The sequence below is a fragment of the Melitaea cinxia genome, chromosome 24, assembly GCF_905220565.1.
Source record: "Melitaea cinxia chromosome 24, ilMelCinx1.1, whole genome shotgun sequence".
NCBI lineage: Eukaryota > Metazoa > Arthropoda > Insecta > Lepidoptera > Nymphalidae > Melitaea > Melitaea cinxia.
In genome coordinates, this window is record NC_059417.1 from 3842747 (window position 1) to 3863365 (window position 20619).

General features: G+C 35.0%; 1 protein-coding gene across 1 annotated transcript; it reads right to left on the reverse strand.

Annotated features, from left to right (window-relative positions):
* Positions 1-866: 866 nt before the first annotated feature.
* LOC123665511 (serine/threonine-protein phosphatase 2A regulatory subunit B'' subunit gamma-like) lies at positions 867-6993 on the reverse strand. Its single transcript, XM_045599803.1, has 7 exons — positions 6649-6993; positions 6184-6535; positions 5728-5899; positions 5114-5302; positions 3840-3976; positions 2651-2864; positions 867-1157 (listed from the first exon to the last, which is right to left on the reverse strand). The coding sequence occupies exons 1-7, from the start codon at positions 6794-6796 to the stop codon at positions 930-932; spliced, it is 1440 nt and encodes a 479-aa protein (XP_045455759.1). The 5' UTR covers positions 6797-6993; the 3' UTR covers positions 867-929.
* Between the last annotated feature and the right edge of the window lie 13626 nt (positions 6994-20619).

Genomic DNA, 20619 nt, shown 5'->3' on the forward strand with positions numbered 1-20619 from the left:
TAAAGAAACATCTACGAAGTCACTTTGAATTTTTACTAAAGCGATTCGATGTTAATATTCCATTTTAAAAAAAAACTTAAATAAATGTGCATTTAAGTTCACAATGTCAAGTATAGGGTTAAATATTTAATTTATATTTTGTTGGCTGTCTTCTTTCTTCTTTGGCCGTTTGCTTTATATTTGTGATGTATGATTTAGTGTGGTTTATTGATATTACTAGTGAGTCGCAGGTGCTATTTTAAATCATATTCCGGGTATTTTCTTCGGAAGGTTTTATAACTTGTATAGTCACCATTTTATTGTGCTGATGTCATTCTTCGCTATTTGCTATCGTCAGTCAGTCAGTCGGTTCAGCCTAAAGCAGTCCACTGCTGGACATAGGCCTACCCAAGCTCGCGCCAGACATCCCAGTTTTCCGCAATCAATTTGCTATGTGCTACCTCCGATTGAACTTCCAATTTAAAAATTTCTGAACCGAAGATGTTATAATCGGAAGTTCCGACTTATCGAGACATAGACTGCCTGTCGTATAATAAAAGAAATAATTTTTAAAATATATTTGTCGTCATTGATAATTTCAACATCGTAGAATAGGAAAAAAATATTATGATAAATAAGTCTATTTTCAACCCAGGTCAAACAGCTCAATTAACATTTGGTCCTTTGAGCTGGATATTTTGTAACTAATTACAGGGTCTTAATTAAGACCGCCTCAACTAAATAGCAGTGGATCACTGTAGAATACAGTACGCAGCTTTTTTTCAGCTATTTTCAACAATTGTGATGAGCGGAATCTTCATTCATAGGTAATCATCGTAGGATGTTTTCTTTCTATCACATTCAGCCATATTCAGGACGCTGCTTTTAGGGGATATTAGTGGTTATTTTAAATTGATATCAATCTTCTTAGTAAACTCCATTTTTTCCTGTCAAGAATGGTCTCCAGCTGCTGCAAGGGCCTCCCTATTCTCGTACGCCCAAAATCCGTGAAGTTCCAACAAAATCGACACAGCAGTGTGCCCGTGTCCACTTCTGATTAAATCTTGGAGGGTTATGCGGGAGGGGTGTTCTGGTCGTATCATGTCGAATATTTCGTCTTTGACGTCGTCGAAGTTAACAGGGTCAGCTCCATGGGCTACCATTTGTTCTTGAATTGCCTGAAAAACATTGTTTATTATTACTGTATCATATTAGTATCAAAGAATCTATTTAGGTTTTCAGATATGGGTTATATTTTAAGATGATTAATACTTAGAGATGCAATAAAATTATTGGAAGTTTTTGGTACATGATTTTTTCTTGTAAAGAAATTAGATGATATACTAAGAACAGTTTGCTGTAATATCAGAGGCCTAACATATATTATTTTTTTTAGATTTAACTTTTTTTTATCCAAATCAAATAAAAAATACTTTATTGAAGGCTTAGGGTTAAGGCTACAAAGAACTTTTGAATTATCACTTTACAAATTAAAATTGTATTCATTTTTAATAAATTAACGTGACGCTTTAAGATTAGAGATTGGCAAGAAAGTAAGCACGGAGGTACTTACTATGCTCACTGCCAATAAATAAACTAGTTATAGAATAAGAATAGATGTTATGTGTCAGGAACCGAAACGATTTGATATAATAACTAGTACGCCGTATCATCATTAGAGGACGAAAAACTCAAAAAACGTGAAGGCGCCGAGGTAGCCCTCCGAGGTGGTGTCCAGTACTCGGAACAGGTAGGCGAGCGCGGCGGACTGTCACTTTCAAATACTAGTACCTTGAAGAAGTAGTTGAGCGTGAAGGCGTCGAGGTAGCCCTGCGAGTTGATGTCCAGAACTCGGAACAGGTAGGCGAGCGCGGCGGACTGTCACTTTCAAATACTAGTACCTTGAAGAAGTAGTTGAGCGTGAAGGCGTCGAGGTAGCCCTGCGAGTTGATGTCCAGAACTCGGAACAGGTAGGCGAGCGCGGCGGACTGTCACTTTCAAATACTAGTACCTTGAAGAAGTAGTTGAGCGTGAAGGCGTCGAGGTAGCCCTGCGAGTTGATGTCCAGAACTCGGAACAGGTAGGCGAGCGCGGCGGACTGTCACTTTCAAATACTAGTACCTTGAAGAAGTAGTTGAGCGTGAAGGCGTCGAGGTAGCCCTGCGAGTTGATGTCCAGAACTCGGAACAGGTAGGCGAGCGCGGCGGACTGTCACTTTCAAATACTAGTACCTTGAAGAAGTAGTTGAGCGTGAAGGCGTCGAGGTAGCCCTGCGAGTTGATGTCCAGAACTCGGAACAGGTAGGCGAGCGCGGCGGACTGTCACTTTCAAATACTAGTACCTTGAAGAAGTAGTTGAGCGTGAAGGCGTCGAGGTAGCCCTGCGAGTTGATGTCCAGAACTCGGAACAGGTAGGCGAGCGCGGCGGACTGTCACTTTCAAATACTAGTACCTTGAAGAAGTAGTTGAGCGTGAAGGCGTCGAGGTAGCCCTGCGAGTTGATGTCCAGAACTCGGAACAGGTAGGCGAGCGCGGCGGACTGTCACTTTCAAATACTAGTACCTTGAAGAAGTAGTTGAGCGTGAAGGCGTCGAGGTAGCCCTGCGAGTTGATGTCCAGAACTCGGAACAGGTAGGCGAGCGCGGCGGACTGTCACTTTCAAATACTAGTACCTTGAAGAAGTAGTTGAGCGTGAAGGCGTCGAGGTAGCCCTGCGAGTTGATGTCCAGAACTCGGAACAGGTAGGCGAGCGCGGCGGGCTGGCGCCGGTTCTCCAGCGCCAGCACGAGGTCGAGGTAGGTCTTGTAGTCCATCTCGCCGTCGTACGTGAGGCACTGCTGGAACACGCGTTGAAGGAACGCGCGCGTCAGCGTACCCGACCCGTAGCTAGGACATTTTTTTTTTATTTATTCACTCAATTTTTTTTACAAATTTTGTGCTGATACAATTTAATGGCGAAAATGGCTCTTGTCTTGTATACATACCATTATATATAAATAAAAAAAGTACATAATAATATACCTTAATCAATTCTTGTGATTATGGCACAGATAGTTTACAATTAACAATAATAAAAATAGTGGACAGTTTACTATATAGCGTTGATATTGGAGAGTTACTTGTGTAACATAATTTCAGGTAAGGCATAACAAGTTTAAGGGATGGGCATACCAAGAACCTTAACCTTATAGATGATGTTTAACGTAATGTTAACGATGTTGCAGTTTGAGTTGAGTTTTTAAATACATCTTGGTTGACAGACAAGCACATGACCCGTCTGATGGTAAGCATAGCTTATAGACGGCATATAGCAATATAGCAAAAGTATCGCAAACGCTTTGCTGACTTCACCCTCGACCCTGTCCAGGAGCTCTGGCCTTCTTACTTACCACAGTAACAACACTGCCCTACGTCAATGAGGTTTTTGAGTTGTCTCATAAAAAGTGTATCTTACCAATTGAACTCAGTTTTTTTTTTAAAGTCAAATGCATATATTATATTAAAAGCTTAACATTATAAGCAACTCAACTGAGGTAGGGCATAGCAGGAATTTCCTGTTCAAAATATGGAGCAGCCCGACTGGGGTAGCACCTCGATCTTACAGAAGACCACAGCTAAATAATACTGTTTTCAAGCAGTATTGTATTCCTGTTGGTGAGTAAGGTGACCAGAGCTCCTGGGGGGATTGGGGATTGGGTCGGCAACGCGCTTGCGATGCTTCTGATGTTGTAGGTGTATATAAGCTACATTAATCGCTTACCATCAGGTGAGCCGTACGCTTGTTTGCCGACCTAGTGACATAAAAAAAAAAAACTAATGCCATTTCATTTGCTTGTATAAGGGAGTAAATAATTTTCTTACCCAGCAAGTTCGTTGATACTCAGCATGCCATTATGATCCCGATCTAAATTAAGGTACTGTCCATACACACGGAGAGCTGACGCAGCACTGAACCAGTTCTGTTCTTGAAGCTCCATCGGTAGATCTTCCTCTCTTAACTTAAATTATATTAAAAATAACACTTAAATAATATTAACAGATTTTAGGAGGTATAATAGAAACTTAATTATTTTTATATGCCAAATTATGGTATAATAGAAAATTGGTAGACTACAATCCTATCTGTTTCAAAAGAGTTTATAAATCTTCTGGTGTTATTAATTTAGAATGACATACATTTTCTTGTTGGAACCATCCAGGAATAACGTCAATAGACCATGACTTTTGGAGAGTCTATGACTTTTGGACTCCTCTGTCCTTGTGACAAAGACTTCCCACCAATGATAGGTTACTTATTTTGTAATTTTAACTGAGATAGGGCATAGCAGGAAATTTCCTGCTCAAAATATGGAGCAGCCCGACTGGAGTTACTACTCCTCGACCTTACAGAAGATCACAGCTAAATAATACTGCTTTCAAGTAGTATTGTATTCCTGTTGGTGAGTAAGGTGACCAGAGCTCCTGGGGGAAATGGGGATAGGGTCAGCAACGCGCTTGCGATGCTTCTGGTGTTGCAGATATCTACAAGTTACGGTAATTGGTTACAACCAGGCGAGCCGTACGCTTGTTTGCCGACCCAGTTGTATAAAATTTTTTATTAAAATATTAAATGTGAGGATGACTAAAATATTGTATAAAATGATGTAACATAACTTCATGAAACTTAGTTATCATCTTTCCTCTTGTCACACTCATACTTGCCACCCCAACACAAGTGACATAATTATAGATGGTAAATTTGACGAAAAAAAAAAAAAATTGTCACACTACTATACAAATAAGTAAAATTGGAGTGTCTGTTTGTAATATTAAAATAACTGCTTTTCAATAAATGCATATGAATGTAACACGGTGCATATACCAAAATAACCTTTTTTTTTACAATTTTTGTCTGCCTGTCTGTTTGTCTGTCTGTTTACGTTAATCTCTGAAACGGCTGGACTAATTTTAACGGGACTTTCACTGGCAGATATCTGATGTAATAAGGAGTAACTTTAGCTACTTTTTTTTTAAATATATTTATTTTTTAACTCTGCAAACTGAAAAATCGCTGTTTTGTAAAATTCCACACTGACAAAGTTGCAGGCACAGCTAGTAAGTAAATATTAAAAAATATTTATCAAACTGTCTCTTACCTCTAACAAATCATCAAGGAAAGAGCAGGAGAGCACATCCCTGATTCTAACTCTACCAACTCTTAGAGGGTCTAAGAAGAAAAGAAACTTTCTAGCTGCTGTGCACACATAAAATGATGTAAATGATGAATCCAAACCATCAAGTGCGGCTAATGATGGTACTAATTCTGCTATGTAGCTTTCTAGGTCCTAAAAAAATATGGACAATAATTACAATCACTTTATTAAAGGTTTAAGATAAACAGACAAGCTTTAACCTGTTTACTGTCTTTACCTTTATGGCAATTTCTCCACTATAACGGGTTTAAAAAAACAACTAATCAAATTAGTGAATTTATTGTCAGTTTGACAGCAGTAGATACACTCAGTACAAAATTTAAAAGCTTTTAAAATACATAAGGAAAAAATATTCCAGTTCAATTTCATTCAACTTATGCTAATAAGTAATTAAATAGATTGACTATTATGGAATTTTGTCAATTTCCAGACAAAACATAATATACATGGGTTTATTGGTAGAAACATTTTTTAGATATGTTGGCCCATTTCAACATTTATTTACGATTGAAAACTGTAACTATGTCTAATAGTGCAATAAAAATATATATACTTACATGTTCAGTAAGATATCCCTGTCCAGACACATCATACAAAGACAGACCTATCCTTGTCTGCTGTAACCATACACGACGCATCACATAGTTGAAGAGAGACACTCCTCTAACTCTACCTATACCACCTTCAGCGGCTTGCAAGCGACCAAATACCTCCGCTGTAAAATATGGCCTGAAAATTCATAACATTATAAATGTGAAAGTTTTAAAATATTAATAGATAAATAATGGTCTAAATACTGTTTTATACTAAAACCACTGTAACATTTAAAATAAAATGCTTATTAAAAATTTAAGGCACAGACTAACAATAATTAAAGTTTTTAACTTGTTGTGTTAATAATTGAAAGGTTATTTGTTAACTAACATTACATTCTAATACAACTTCGGGACTGGGAATTACGTTATTTAATGATAGCACGGAATAATATTAACATATACATATTCATTAATTACCTATATTTTGGGCCAGCCTCATCTTTTATTTTTTTAAATTGTAAATAATCTATAGTCAATTCATCACTGTTGGCCATACTGTAACTTCCATTGGATTTTTCAAGTAGACTCCACAAATGCTTTAATTCACTATTATCCAATAATTCTTTGCTTTTTTTCTGTAAGAATTGTGCTCTTGTTTCTTCTCTAAGTTTCTGTGCTAAAACGTCATCAGGCCGAGGCAATTTGAAGTAGAATTTGGGTATTTTCTTGTACGTCTCTTTATCTCCCTCCAGTTTAGGTTTGTACAATTGTTTGAATGTGTCTAGTTCTACTTTTTCACTCTCTTCTCTTGTTATACTTGTATTTGTTTCTGTTTAAAAAGTTTTATAAAATTATTAAAAGTAAATTTTACTGACAAGAACCAGCTAGACAACAGGTACTATTAAAAAGTTGTTATTACATATTGTATAACAAAGAACTTACCATCCAACTTTTTAATATATTTCCTCAAACGATTTTTTAAAGTTTCATTCACCTTTTTCTCCTCTTCATTTATTTCATGAGATACACTCGCTTCAGGTAAATCACTTGTGATTGTTTCAACACTTTTATTTTCTTTATTGTTCGACATTTTAATGATAAACAATTATTTTCTGTAATAACAATATATTTATTATGATAACATTTGCATCATTTTTAAAAATAAACAATATACAAGAAAAAATTAGCTGTAGAATAATTTACGTTAATAAGTATTTATGATTAAAAAAGTTTACATTCAAAAAAATATTTTAATGTTTACAAAACGAGAAATTTGTCTCGTTCTACGTAACTAATTTTAGTTCTGAAATTAATTATAAACCTAAACAAAAGTATCAAATAACAATCTAAATGTATTTACAAATATCAAAATAAAACCATGTAATATTATAACAACTATTAATTTGTCAGAATTTTCTATTCATTTGTAATAGCTAAAAATAAATCATTGACTATTTCAATAAAATTTATCGTAAAAAGAGACGCAAAGAAGCAGTACCGCTACTCGTCAGCAGATGTCTATAATCTATGCGAATAAATAAAATTGGAGTATAATTTTAACTTTGCGCATTTTTGTTATCTTACGTAAGAACTATCGAGGCTCCCCCCCACCTCCTTGTAAAAAAATAAGACAGTTGCTGTGCGTCTTCGATGCGACAAAGCCAGCCGAGCGTGGTGACTATGGGCAAAACACACGAGTTCACACCATTTTTGGCGCGAACTTGTGGAGGCCTATGTCCCCTAGTGGACTGGGATAAGATGATGATGATGACTACCCACTGCCCCCCACCCCCCCATCCCTAAAAAAGTAAAATCCGCAAAAATAAAAAAGTTTTTTATTTTTCATTTCCTTATTATTATAAAATTAATGTCATAACTTTTCACGTGTAATAGTGATCTCCTAACATAGTTGATTTAGTATTTTTGACTCTTATAATATTATATATATATGGTATATGCGTTGGGCGTTGGGCGTTGGGCGTAGGGCGTTGGGCGTTGGGCGTTGGACGTTGGACGTTGGAAGAAGAAGGAGAAGAAGGAGAAGAAGGAGAAGAAGCAGAAGAAGAAGGAGAAGAAGGAGAAGAAGAAGAGCTTACCCCTATTTTATTCTGGGTCTTACCCTTTAGACCTGCAGTGCACACAAGGGGGCGTTGTCGTCCATTTTGGGAAAGGCTTTTAACTGAGGTAGGGCACAGCAGGAATTTCCTGCTCAAAATATGGAACAACCCGACTGGGGTAGTACCTCGACCTTACAGAAGATCACAGCTAAATAATACTGTTTTCAAGCAGTATTGTGTTCCTGTTGGTGAGTAAGGTGACCAGAGCTCCTGGGGGGATTGGGGATTGGGTCGGCAACGCGCTTGCGATGCTTCTGGTGTTGCAGGCGTCTATAAGCTACGGTAATCGCTTACCATCAGGTGAGCCGTACGCTTGTTTGCCGACCTAGTGACATAAAAAAAAAAAAAAAAAAAAAAGGCTGACGTATACTATACATTGCCATCATACATGACTATACATTCTAAGCACAAACTTCAAAAAAAAAAAATAATCGCGGAAAGTTCTTTAAGCTCCAAATCTAATATGGCCCCATGGCCTCGGGAGGAACATGAAAGGGGGGCGGAAAAATTACCATGATTTTTTTTAACTAAAAAGAATTACAAATCACGTTACACATAAAAAATATAGTAGAATTTAGTCGTGTAATGAACACAATGGTAATTGTGCTTGAAATTAGTGTGCTAACTTAATTTGTTAAAAAAATTAAATGAATTGGTAGGGTCGGTAAATTTTTGTTGGGCCCCGAGTGGCAAAAAACCCCGCCACGCCACTATTAATAACATGTAGACTATTTCTAAAAATTGTACCTATATAATCACAGATAGCAGTCTTTACAGATTTGCAATACATTTCAAACACGACAACATTAATAAATGTTTTATTTATTTTATAAGTTTGGTCTTGTCCTTATTAAAAGTTATCGAAAGCCACAAAAAACAGGTGCTTACGAATTAATCATCAATAATATCTCTTAATCCAAGCGAAGAGATTCGCTAGATACGTGGAAATAGTTGTAAAATTACTGTCAAGTGGTATTGCTTTGATTGTATTAGCTATAAAATCTATCGGTATAAATTCTAGGCACTTTTTAATATTGGGTTATGTACCAACTGTGGAACAGGACTGAGAACACTCAACGAAACACTAATTTCTCACTCCAAATCTATAGTTAAACACCTTTAACTACATTGAATACGTTATCACACTAATCACTTATACGTCACTTATCGAGTAGCAATGTTAGCCGCACAAAAATTCAACAATAACTGCTTCTTCACTTTACTTGATCTATGTTCTTCACTTACAAATTATCATATTTATAGGACAACAATCCCGCCAAAACATGGTAAAGATGACGACTGATCAATCAGAAAATTAGTATTAACTATTCGGAAGATAGTGTGTCCATCTTTATGCTCTTCAGATACTTCAATAAATATTAATCACAGTAAGAACAATGCAAACTTATAAAACTATTAGAAGCATAAATTTAAATGATAACAGTATTTATTTTGTAACTACCCTACAATACAGATAACAAAGATAGCGACTGACAAATCGTAAATAAATATTAACCATTCGGAAGATGGTGTCACCATCTCTGTACTGTTCCGGTATTAAACGAATAAACAATAAGAGTACCTAATATCGACATACCAGAATTAAAAATTTTAATGCTATGCTAACACAACTTAAATAAAGATTCCTAATCCTAAAATTATGTTGTAGTAACGAAATATTTCTCAAATAGTATATGTTGTAGTAACGAAATATTTCTCTTTTAGATTTAGACTCAAAGCTGAGAACTTGAAACCTGACTTAACCCTTTGAGCCTTTTAACTATTAGATTATTTATTAGTGAATTTTAAGGTGAGTCCTCCAATACTATATGCTATATATGCCGAACCACGTTCCTTTACAATTTTAACAAACTCGTGTATCTTATTCGAGAGATTACTAAATTCATTGATCACAGTGTTGTGTTTGAATTGTAAAAGCATGGGTGTCAGCTCTGATCACCGTGATGTTTAAAAATTTTAATTTTAGTTGTAAAGAATCAAATTGTAATTAAATAAAATAAAGAAATAAATAAATATAAAAAAAATTGTGGGCGCCCAAAAAAAAAAAACAGTAAAAAGTATCAAAAATGTTCCAATATATAATCGTGTTTGCTCGCAAAGAAGAAAAACCGATCTCAATTACATCGAAAAGTATACAATACAACGTAGGTAGACAAAAAAAAATAGTCAAGTAAATACGTGTAATCAAAGATTACTCAAAAGATAGTCTTCAGATTTCGATCAATTTAAATTACCACATGAAAACTTCATCCGAGAGAGATTTTCAGATAAGAAAAAACGAGAGATTGAAGACCCAGTGGTTGAATTCAAGAAGAAACCAAAGCAGCGAGACTCCGCTGGCTCGGCCACGTAGTAAGGATGGGAGATGATCGCGCAGCGAAGAGAGAATGCGTGGGGAATGACGTGACGGGTGTAGGCCCGTGGGGCGCCCCAAGTACCGCTGGGAGGACGAGGTGCAGAGAGACCTCTGCGCGAACTAGTGACAGCTGGCTGACGCGAGATGGCTTTGGACCGGGATTGCTGGATATTTGTGGTGTCGGAGGCCAAGATCTACTCGTGTCGCTGACCCAGAGGAGTAAGAACGCAAGTACATGAAAATCACCACCTTTCGCCTAAAAAAAGAATCATAGAAATCGGTCCACCTAGTAAAAAGTTCTGAGGTAACATACATAAAAAAATACAGTTGAATTCAGAACCTCCACCATTTTTGAAGTTAGTTAAAAAGTAAGTACTCGGGAGGTTTTTTTTGTAGATATTCAAAGAAAATTATAGCCGCTTCGACGTCAACGGCTTAACCGTTAAATTATGAATAACGATTTTTCCAATAAGTTCAAGATTGTCCCGGCCAGGGCGTGAAATTTCTCATTATCGACGTTACTGTGGTATAACTAACTGATTGCAAATATTTTTCCCATAGGAACTCCTCTGAGCGATAATATTTGAAAAAACAGTAACTTTTAGGTATGGGTTATACAAACATACGCCGGCTATCAGGAAACCCCTATCAGGAAAAATAAAACATATCATATAAATATATAGGATGTTTCAACAAAAACTCAAGGCGTTTAGATTCCTTTCCAAATTGGTTCATTATGGTCAATAAATGCAGTAAGTATCCTTTACTATATTTTTATTATGGGAACTTGGCTCAATTGTATTACAGCTTTAGTTAATCTATGTAGTTTTATTACCTTTATCACTTCAGCGTATCACAGTCACCACGCTGGGCAGGCGATTTGGTGACCGTAAGTCTGGTTTTGTTGCACCGAAGACGCTGCACCGTCTTCGGCCTGTGTATTTCAAAGCCAGTAGTTGGATGGTTATCCCGCAATCGGTCGGCTTTTTAAGTTCCAAGGTAGGGTAGTGGAACTGTGTTATCCCTTAGTCACCTCTACCCCCACCTCTTTCTCACCCACAGGAACAGAAGGGGTTGCTATATTCTTTCCTGCCGTAACCACACAGTAACTTTATTACCTTAACTACTCTTAACTCTTGCATTTTGTTCACACCAATGTGTCATTTCGTAGACTCCATTTTTTAACCACCTTTTGCTTTTTTATCTAATATTATAATCTTATCTATTACTATGAAGTGTGTAATGTAAAGGCAACATAAAACGAGTACAACATTTCAGTCTACAGAACCATTTTTACTAACCGTTTATTTAAAAACGTTTTTTTAAGGGTAGGTAACTGCGGGGTCTCTGTTCTTCTTTGCATGATTTACTTTCTGAATTAGTAGTAGCTTTACTTTTTACTGCAATTAATTAATCAAAAATAATACATGCTTCCGAAGCCTACTTGTGTAGATTAATTTTTGATATGATTTTTTTTTGTCACTAGGTCGGCAAACAAGCGTACGGTTCACCTGATGGTAAGCGATTACCGTAGCTTATAGACGCCTGCAACACCAGAAGCATCGCAAGCGCGTTGCCGACCCAATCCCCAACGCCCGCAGGAGCTCTGGTCACCTTACTCACCAACAGGAACACAATACTGCTTGAAAACAGTATTATTTTGCTGTGATCTTCTGTAAGGTCGAGGTACTACCTCAGTTGGGCTGCTCCATATTTTGAGCAGGAAATTCCTGCTGTGCCCTACCTCAGTTAGATTTTTCGTGTGTGGAGATCGAAGATCGAATAAGTCACCGCTAGCGAAACCATCAGTTTTAACGGGTCTTAAATTGTTTCACTCAAACAAAAGGGAAATTTCGTTTTCAAACGTAACTTTTCTAGGAATTCTATGTCTTGAATGTTTCAAATACCCTTATTGCGGTTTTAAGAAAAACTTTCTTATAAATTGTCTGTTGTGTTTTCATAGTGAAATTCTTTTTAAATTTCCTTTTCACTACTTCTATTTATACTAGAATACTCACATTGTTTTATTCGCCTTTACTTTTACAGTAACAGATACGCTTTGTATACGATCCATTAGTTTTTATCCGACATCAAAATAGGAGGTCTCATAACTTTTAACTGGGTGTATTGATTTTGAAGTTTTTTTTCTATTCGAAAGCTGATAGTTGTCATGTGATCATTTGAATTCGAGCGAAATCTGACGAGCGGTTTTTGGGTTATGTTTAATATCTAATGTAGATTGTACTATACTTGTCGATATAATTTTTAGTCGTTTTTTTGTTTGAGAACAAACAGATATTACTAAATGTACAATACTTACTTTGAACCTTCTGACAACGAAAGTTTCCCAACAGAAGAGGATACGGTCACCAACCCGCCTGCCCAGCGTGGTGACTATGGGCAACACACATGAGTTTACGCCGTTTTTGGCGTGAAATAGTTTAGGCCTATGTCCAGTAGTGGACTGAAGTGATGATGATGATGATGATGAGAGGGTACCTTATATAAGGTACTCTCATAATATATATAAGATTTTTTTCCTGCCTTTTATTTTATGTTTTAAAGGTGTAATCAAGGTTTTTAATGAGGCTGTAGACTACGTGAAATAAGTAAGAACCTCTGCATAAATATTTTATTCTATCACTCGTAAATTTAAGTAATATTATATAATAGGCCCCTTTTAGCTCTCAGTTTTATGACGTCAGTAAGTAGTGTTAGCGGCTTATGAGCCTTCTAAAAGCTCAAGGTAGTTCATTAAAGTAAAAAAGAAAATAATAATAAATAAATAGCGAAACCTTTTTTGTCCCAACCTTCATTGTTCGTCTCGATTTGAATCGTTGATATTTATTGTTTATTTAATCACAAACAGAAAACTATTTATAATTGGTTACCTAAAAAATGTATCTCACGTAGGTATTTCTTCTTCGTGTTTATAAAAACTTATTCGTTTTATAGGAACTCCGCACGGGATTCTAGTGAGGGGTCAAACCTTACCTACATTTGTAAGCGGCCAAATTAAAAATATTTCATAGGTTGTAGATAACCTATTCTACGTATAGCATATATCTTCTATCTATAGGCCTATTCTACCACATGCTTTTAAAATATATTTGTAACGTATTTGCAGGATAAATTTGATCCACTATCGGTTAAATCGGCTCTAAATGACTTTTTTGAAGTATTGTATTATATTGCAAATAAATTAATACATAAAACAAATAGGAACTGAAGAAGGGATGATATATAAATATGTGTTTAATTTCCTAAGTCATAACACACGCGTAACTCATACCCACGTAACTAACTACTAAGCTAACTACTTTTTTCATCAAATACTAAATTATTCTATACCATCCGTTTTGCGTTACGATTATAACGTAATAAACAATATTATGTAATGTTAGAGTTGCGCAAATTTCGTGTTATAATAGAAACGATTTCGTTTTAATGTGTTATGATAGAAATTTGCATTGTTAAGATTTTTTTCTAGTGTTGTTATTTCCGGTCGTTAAGTCGTCGCAAAATTGAATTTGAAATTTTTTCTGCGGAAAATTTTCATTGCACAGATAATATTCTGTTTAATTTTTCATCCACAAAGTGACTGACTGACTGACTGAAAATGACTGACTGACTACAATTGAGTCAGTACCTATTCAATTTGTGTGTACCTACTTTTGTTCTATGTATTATTGTGTATTAGTGTTTATATTGTTCACACATTATATATATACATAATAATTGTGCCATAGCTTAATTGGCTAGAGCACCGACACGATGAGTCTGAGATGCAGGTTCGATCCCCGCTGTAACGGTCGGTTTTTGATATGATATCAAAAAATATTTAGAATTTCCTAATGTGTGCGTAACACAAAAATAAAATCGTACAAATTACATAATAATTGTGTTTGCTCGCAAACGAAAAAAACCGACTTCAATCACATCGACAAGTAATACAACATAAGTAGACGTGGCCCTACTGGACTGTAGCGTCACCGATGAGAGGGGCCGGGTACTAGAGACTCCCCTAGGCCGCGAAGGAAAGTCGGAGCTCTTTAAGAGGACTCAGGGAAGACGCTCGTCCTAAGGGTGTCTCCTAGCGAGATCGCACCTAAGCTTAGAACGTCGTCGGAGTGGGACCTACAACTTCGGTGTACCCGTTTTTATACTACACGACCTCCACTGTGCCAGATGTCAGTCACAAAACTATATTATTTTGTCATCCGTTACATAATAAAAAATTAGAAAAGTTGTCATCATCACATTACTTCAGTCTACTGTTTGTTGACATAGACCTACGTAAGTTCGAGCCAAAAATGGCGCAGACTCATGTGTTCTGCCAGAAAAGTTGTACCTACTGAAAATTAAAAATGTTGAGAAATCATTACGATTATTTTAAGCTACACTCGTAAGACAGGACAACGTCTGAAAGGTCAGCTAGCTAGAAAATCAAAATCAAAATCAACTTTATTCAAAAAGGCCCCATGAGCACTTTCGAATTGTTATTTTGCAAATTAAAACTTTAATAATTGTATTTGCTTGCAAAAGGAAAAAAAAACCGACTTCAATTACATCGACAAGTAATACAACGTAGGTCGACGAAAAAAATATCAAGTTATTATATTATACGCGTTATCAAAGATTAGTCAAAAAGTAGTTATCAGATCTCGATGAAATTTAAGTATGACCACATGGTAACCATCAGTTTTCGATTGAATTAAAAATCATCAAATTCGGTACACCCAGTAAAAAGTTATGCGGTATAATACAACGTAGGTCGACAAAAAAATAGTCAAATAAAAACGCATTTATTAGATATAACTCGAAAAGTAGTTGTTAGATCTCAAATAAATATAAATGGGACTAAATGGCACACACCACCTTTCGATAAAAAAAAATGTCGAAATCGGTTCACCCAGTCAAATTTCTGAGGTAAAAGACATTTAAAAAAACAGTCGAATTGAGAACCTTCTTTTTTGGAAGTCAAGCATACCATCTATTCGGAATGTAGATTCTGCAGAGAAGAATCGTCCAGGAGCTCCACAGTTACTCTTTTGAAAAATAATATATAAAATGTGTTTAGTACAAAATTAGTTTTACTTGCATGAAATATAGCATCACTAAGTCCACACATCTTTATCAACTATGTAATCCTACACCGAATAATACGCTTTATCTATTATTATTATTTTTTTAATAACAACGTTAAATTTTATGTTGAGACAATTCCAAAATTGTTTGTGGGATTAATAAATCTATAAGATAAGGCATATTATATATTATATAATTATAGGCAAATACGTAAAAAAATATATTTTCGCAGTAAGAACAGGCTTCCCTGTTACTGCTAACTTTGATTAAAACTAAAATTCAGCCTATTTATTATTTTAATTCATACGTAATCAAAAAACACAATACCCGGTTAAGTACTATAGAGGTAATAAGTATAAATTTAAATAATTGCATTTGCCTTATCACTGTTATTGATAGCTTCTAGAAAATTTTAACTAATTATTAAATTAATGCAGTAATTCGTTATTAAACTAATTATTTTGATTATTTAATTTATGTTTTATGACTAACTATATATATCTGTCTTTTTATTATATTATTAAACTTTGCTGTGTGGTTACGGCATCAAAGAATATAGCCACCCCCTCTCTTCCCGTGGGTGTCGTAAGAGGCGACTAAGAGATAACACAGTTCCACTACTACCTTGGAACTTAAAAAGCCGACCGATGGCGGGATAGCTATCCAACTGCTGGCTTTGAAATACACAGGCCGAAGACGGGCAGCAGCGTTTTCGGTGCGACAAAGCCAGCCCTGTGGTCACCAACCCGCCTGCACAGCGTGGTGACTTTGGGCAGAACACATGAGTTCACGCCATTTTTTGCGTGAACTTGTGGAGGCCTATGTCCTCGTATGAGTGGACTGCGAAAGGCTGCTGTAATGATGGTGATTAAAGCTTGGTTATGATAATATGAAATATTTTCAGATATTAATAATATATAATAATAATGAAATATTTACAACATACACACACATCGGTCATCTGTTCCGAAAGTAAGCAACTTCATGCTTGTGTTATAAGTAACAGCCGACTGGTATAGCTGCATATGTTTTTTTTCTTGATAAACATACATAAATCATACATATAAAATAAATATATTACACCCAGACTAAGGATGGGAATCGAACCCACAACCCCGGAGCAGAAAGCAGGGTCACTACAAACTGCGCCATCGGGCTAGTCAATAATAGATATTGCTCTTACATTGTTTCTTTACATGTATAGACAGTGATTTATTTATTTAGATTGTTCTATCGTAACTGAGGTAGGGCACAGTAGGAAAATCCCTACTCAATATATGGAGCAGCCCAACTGGCGTATTAACTTACAGAACATGACAGCTAAATAATGCTGTTCTCAAGCAGTGTTGTGTTCCTATTGGTGAGTAAGGTGACCAGAGCTCCTGCGGGGAATTGAAGATAGAGTCGGCAACCGCTTGCGATGCTTCTGGTGTTGCAGACGTATGTAAGCTACGGTAATCGCTTACCTATTAGAAAACCTATGATATTATTGACAAGCTTAGTAGCGTTTCTTCAAATGATAAATAATTGTATTTTGTTTTCTACGCTACACATACATCGATGTGAACTAAAATGAAATCATCTATACAAATAAATAAAATTGGAGTGGTATGTTTGTAATATTAAAATAACCGCTTTTAACTAAATGCATATGGATTTATACACGATACATATACCAAAATAACATTTTTTACAATTTTTGTGTGTCTGTCTGTCTGTTTATTCCGGCGTATCTCTGAAATGGCTGAACCGATTTTGACGGGACTTTCACTGGCAGATAGTTGATGTAGTAAGAAGTAATTTAGGCTACTTTTATCTTATATATTTATTTATTTTCTAACTCTGCGAAATGAACAATAACTTTTTTGTTAAAATCCACGCGGACGAAGTCGAGGGCACAGGTAGTTTCAAATAATACTTCACCATTCTCCTTTAATTAACAAACTTCCAAAAAAGGAGGAGGTTCTCAATTCGACTTAATTTTATTTATCTACGTTACCTCAGAACTTTTTACTGGATGGACCGATTCGGATGATTCTTTATTATAATCGAAAGGTAGAGCTTGTCATGTGGCAATTTAAATTTAATCCCGATCGGTGCAAGTACTTTTGAGTATTTACTTGACTATTTATCGTCGACTTACTTTGTATTATCCCTCATAACGTTTCACTAGATGTACCGATTTTGATGATTCTTGTTTTAATCAAAAGTTCGTTTTTTATTTAGTAGCCATTCAAATTTGATTGAGATTGGGCGAGTTCTTTTTGAATTATCTCTAATAATGCTACAGATTCTTCTCTTCTGAATCTACATTTTGAATCGGTGGTAGCTTCACTTTTCACTATAATTAATTTATTGAAAATAATATTCAAAATTGATCAATCAATCAATTCAAAATTGCTTTTGAAGCCTATTTGTATAAAGTTATTTTTAACCTTCCAAAAAAGGAGGAGGTTCAATTCGATTATAATTTTTTATGATGTATGTTACCTCAGAACTTTTGACTGGGTTGATCAATTTCAATAAAAAAAAATTAAATCAAAATGTGATGCTTGTCACCACCACCACAACCCGTTTAAGGTTAATTGAGATCTGATGACTACTTTTTAAGTAATCTTTGATATCGCGTATTTATTTGACTATTTCTTCGACTATCTACGTTGTATTATTTGTCGATGTAATTGAAGTCGGTTTTTTTTTTCGTTTGCGAGCAAACAATTACTTGGTAAAGCGTTATCCCATTCTTGTTACGGTCTTTATAAAGTATTTTGTTTCTTATTGAATTACTGTTATTTTGTTTGCATTCGAATGTAAAGGACATATTATTATTCCACTAAATAATATTTAATTCTTTTGTACTCTTTGTGAATGTGTTGAATTAATGTTAATGATTTTCACATCGTTTTTAAATAAAAATAATCAACTTTGCAACGTCCTTGACTTAGTTACTAATCCAAATTTCATTACATAATTTTTGTAAGATGAATCTGATATATTCTTATGACAAAAGGCGAAGTCGAAACAACTAACAAGCGTAAACCGGACCATCCGTTGGGTGCGCGAGCGCAGGCCGTAGACCGCCCGGGCAAGTTTCTGCCAAGTGCCGACTGCCAAGCTCTCAGTCTCAGTTATGCGCGAGACGTCAGCGGTTGTGGATGTGCGTCCCGTTTAACGTGGCAAAATTTATTCGGTTCCGATGTTTATGTGATCTAACATTATTGGCGTGACAAAAAAGTTTATTTCGAGAAGCTCAGTGCTTACAATGGACGGATAATACGGTGGTCTACGACAGTTTATATCGGTGAGTGCATAAGCGACCGAGTTGAAAAGGGTTCTTTTGCTGTACAACCTTTTGCCTCTTAACTTCTTTCTGAAATGTTTTAGCTTCGACTATTGCAAGGCGATTCGCATTCTACGTGTTACGGTGAATTTAATAACAGAATAAATTGTGAAATTAGTTTTTCTAACGTTTTATTTTTAATATAAACAAGAGTTTTGCAAGTGTCGTATTGCGTTAAGTCTTTTATTATGGCTAGTCGAATCTCTCCGACCTTGCGAGCTACTGATGGAATGTTAGGCGGTCAAAGAAAATGTGAACGTCGATTTAGGCGCTGCTCAGATCCGGTAATATACACTACTGTATAATAAGTAAAATAATAAGACCCTTACAACATATAGTAAGAAATATGTGAAAACTTTAAGCTAACGCAATCTGATTCATTATAAAAAAACGGAACTCAGCACAAAAATGTAGTAATTATTTAAAACAAATTTTTTCCCAATTTTTTTTTAAATATTTTACGGCTATAAATGACAAATAAATATATTTTTGTGTTACTTACTTATGAAATATGTATGTGTGTAATATAAAGAAATTTATATTTTATTTTATTTGGTAAAAATTAATAAATAGGCACATGTAGTAAGCAAGACTTATTTGGTATTATAACACAAAATTGTACAGGTCAGTTCTAATAAGGTAGGCTTAGGTTATTATGATCTAGATGAAGATGTTATGAAATTGGACCAAAGATTTATTATTTAATAATAAATGAGAAACATGTTTCATAATTATAATACTATAACATGTTATCGTTTATTTTCAACGTTGATCACGTTTTGCAATATTAAAAAAATGTTTCTAAATTTCTAAGAATTCAGTGCAATAAAAATAATTTCACGGTATAATATTTTAAATTGATAGTTCTGATTCATCTGTTGGATAAATATTTTACTTGCCTACGTAAATGATTGAACATTTTATAGGAACTAAATTGATTTAATTGGAACTGGTTGTTAACTTAGAAAACCACGTGTTTAGACACACTTAGCACTTAATAGTTAACGCACTTTATATGCTAAAACGTAGCATATACAATCAATTATAATAATTTATTCTAATTTACTTGATCTATCTTTTTTTATTACAAGAATATTTATTTTTATTACCGAATTAGATTATTATTCTAAGGTCTTGCCTCAGACTAAAATAATAATTAGTGTTAAGCATAATTTTGGCCTGAATTTAAAATGACTAATCAAAAAGTCTATAGGTTCTTTATCGAGTTACTTCTAAAAAGGATTCTGTATTGAAATAAAGTTGAGAGATTATGTCTCAGATTAATAAACTTATTAATCTGAGGACTATGTATCTAAGTTAAACTTTGCATTGTCAAATCACAAGTTTTTCCTTAAATTTCGAAACCCTTAAAACCTCACAATATTACACATTTAAGCTGAAATAAATGGCTCATAATTATGTATGTGATTTTCCTTTACTTTGGTAAATGGGTCAATTTCCTTAACGCTATTTAAGGTTACTAAAATGAAGTGAATCTAGAACTAGTTTAGGATACAGACAATCGATTCGACTATCGGATTAAGTTTGATCAATTCGAATTCGTACTTGTCCGACTAAAATTCTAGTTATGCATTTCATAATGCTATTATTCAGTTGGACTGGTTTAGGCAGACTATGAAATTTGGCGGGCCAGGTGTTGCGTGCTCGCTTAATTATTAGTTATACGTAAGTTTGTACATTGATACTTTTTAATATTTATTAAAGCGATTCGGTTATTTTGTAATATGGTTCTCATCATGTTATTAAGCAATAAGTATATTTTGAATTGGTTCCAACACTGCTAACTGCCGCCGCGTGGAACTTAACAACATTTTTGTTAATAGTAAATGATGGATATGTTTGATAAATGTTAATTTAACATATTATTTATTATTTGGCATATTATCAATGTTTTTTTTTTTTTGCTTTTATTTTATCCTGACATTAATTTTATCAGTATACTAGCTGTGCCCATGACTTCGTCCGCGTAG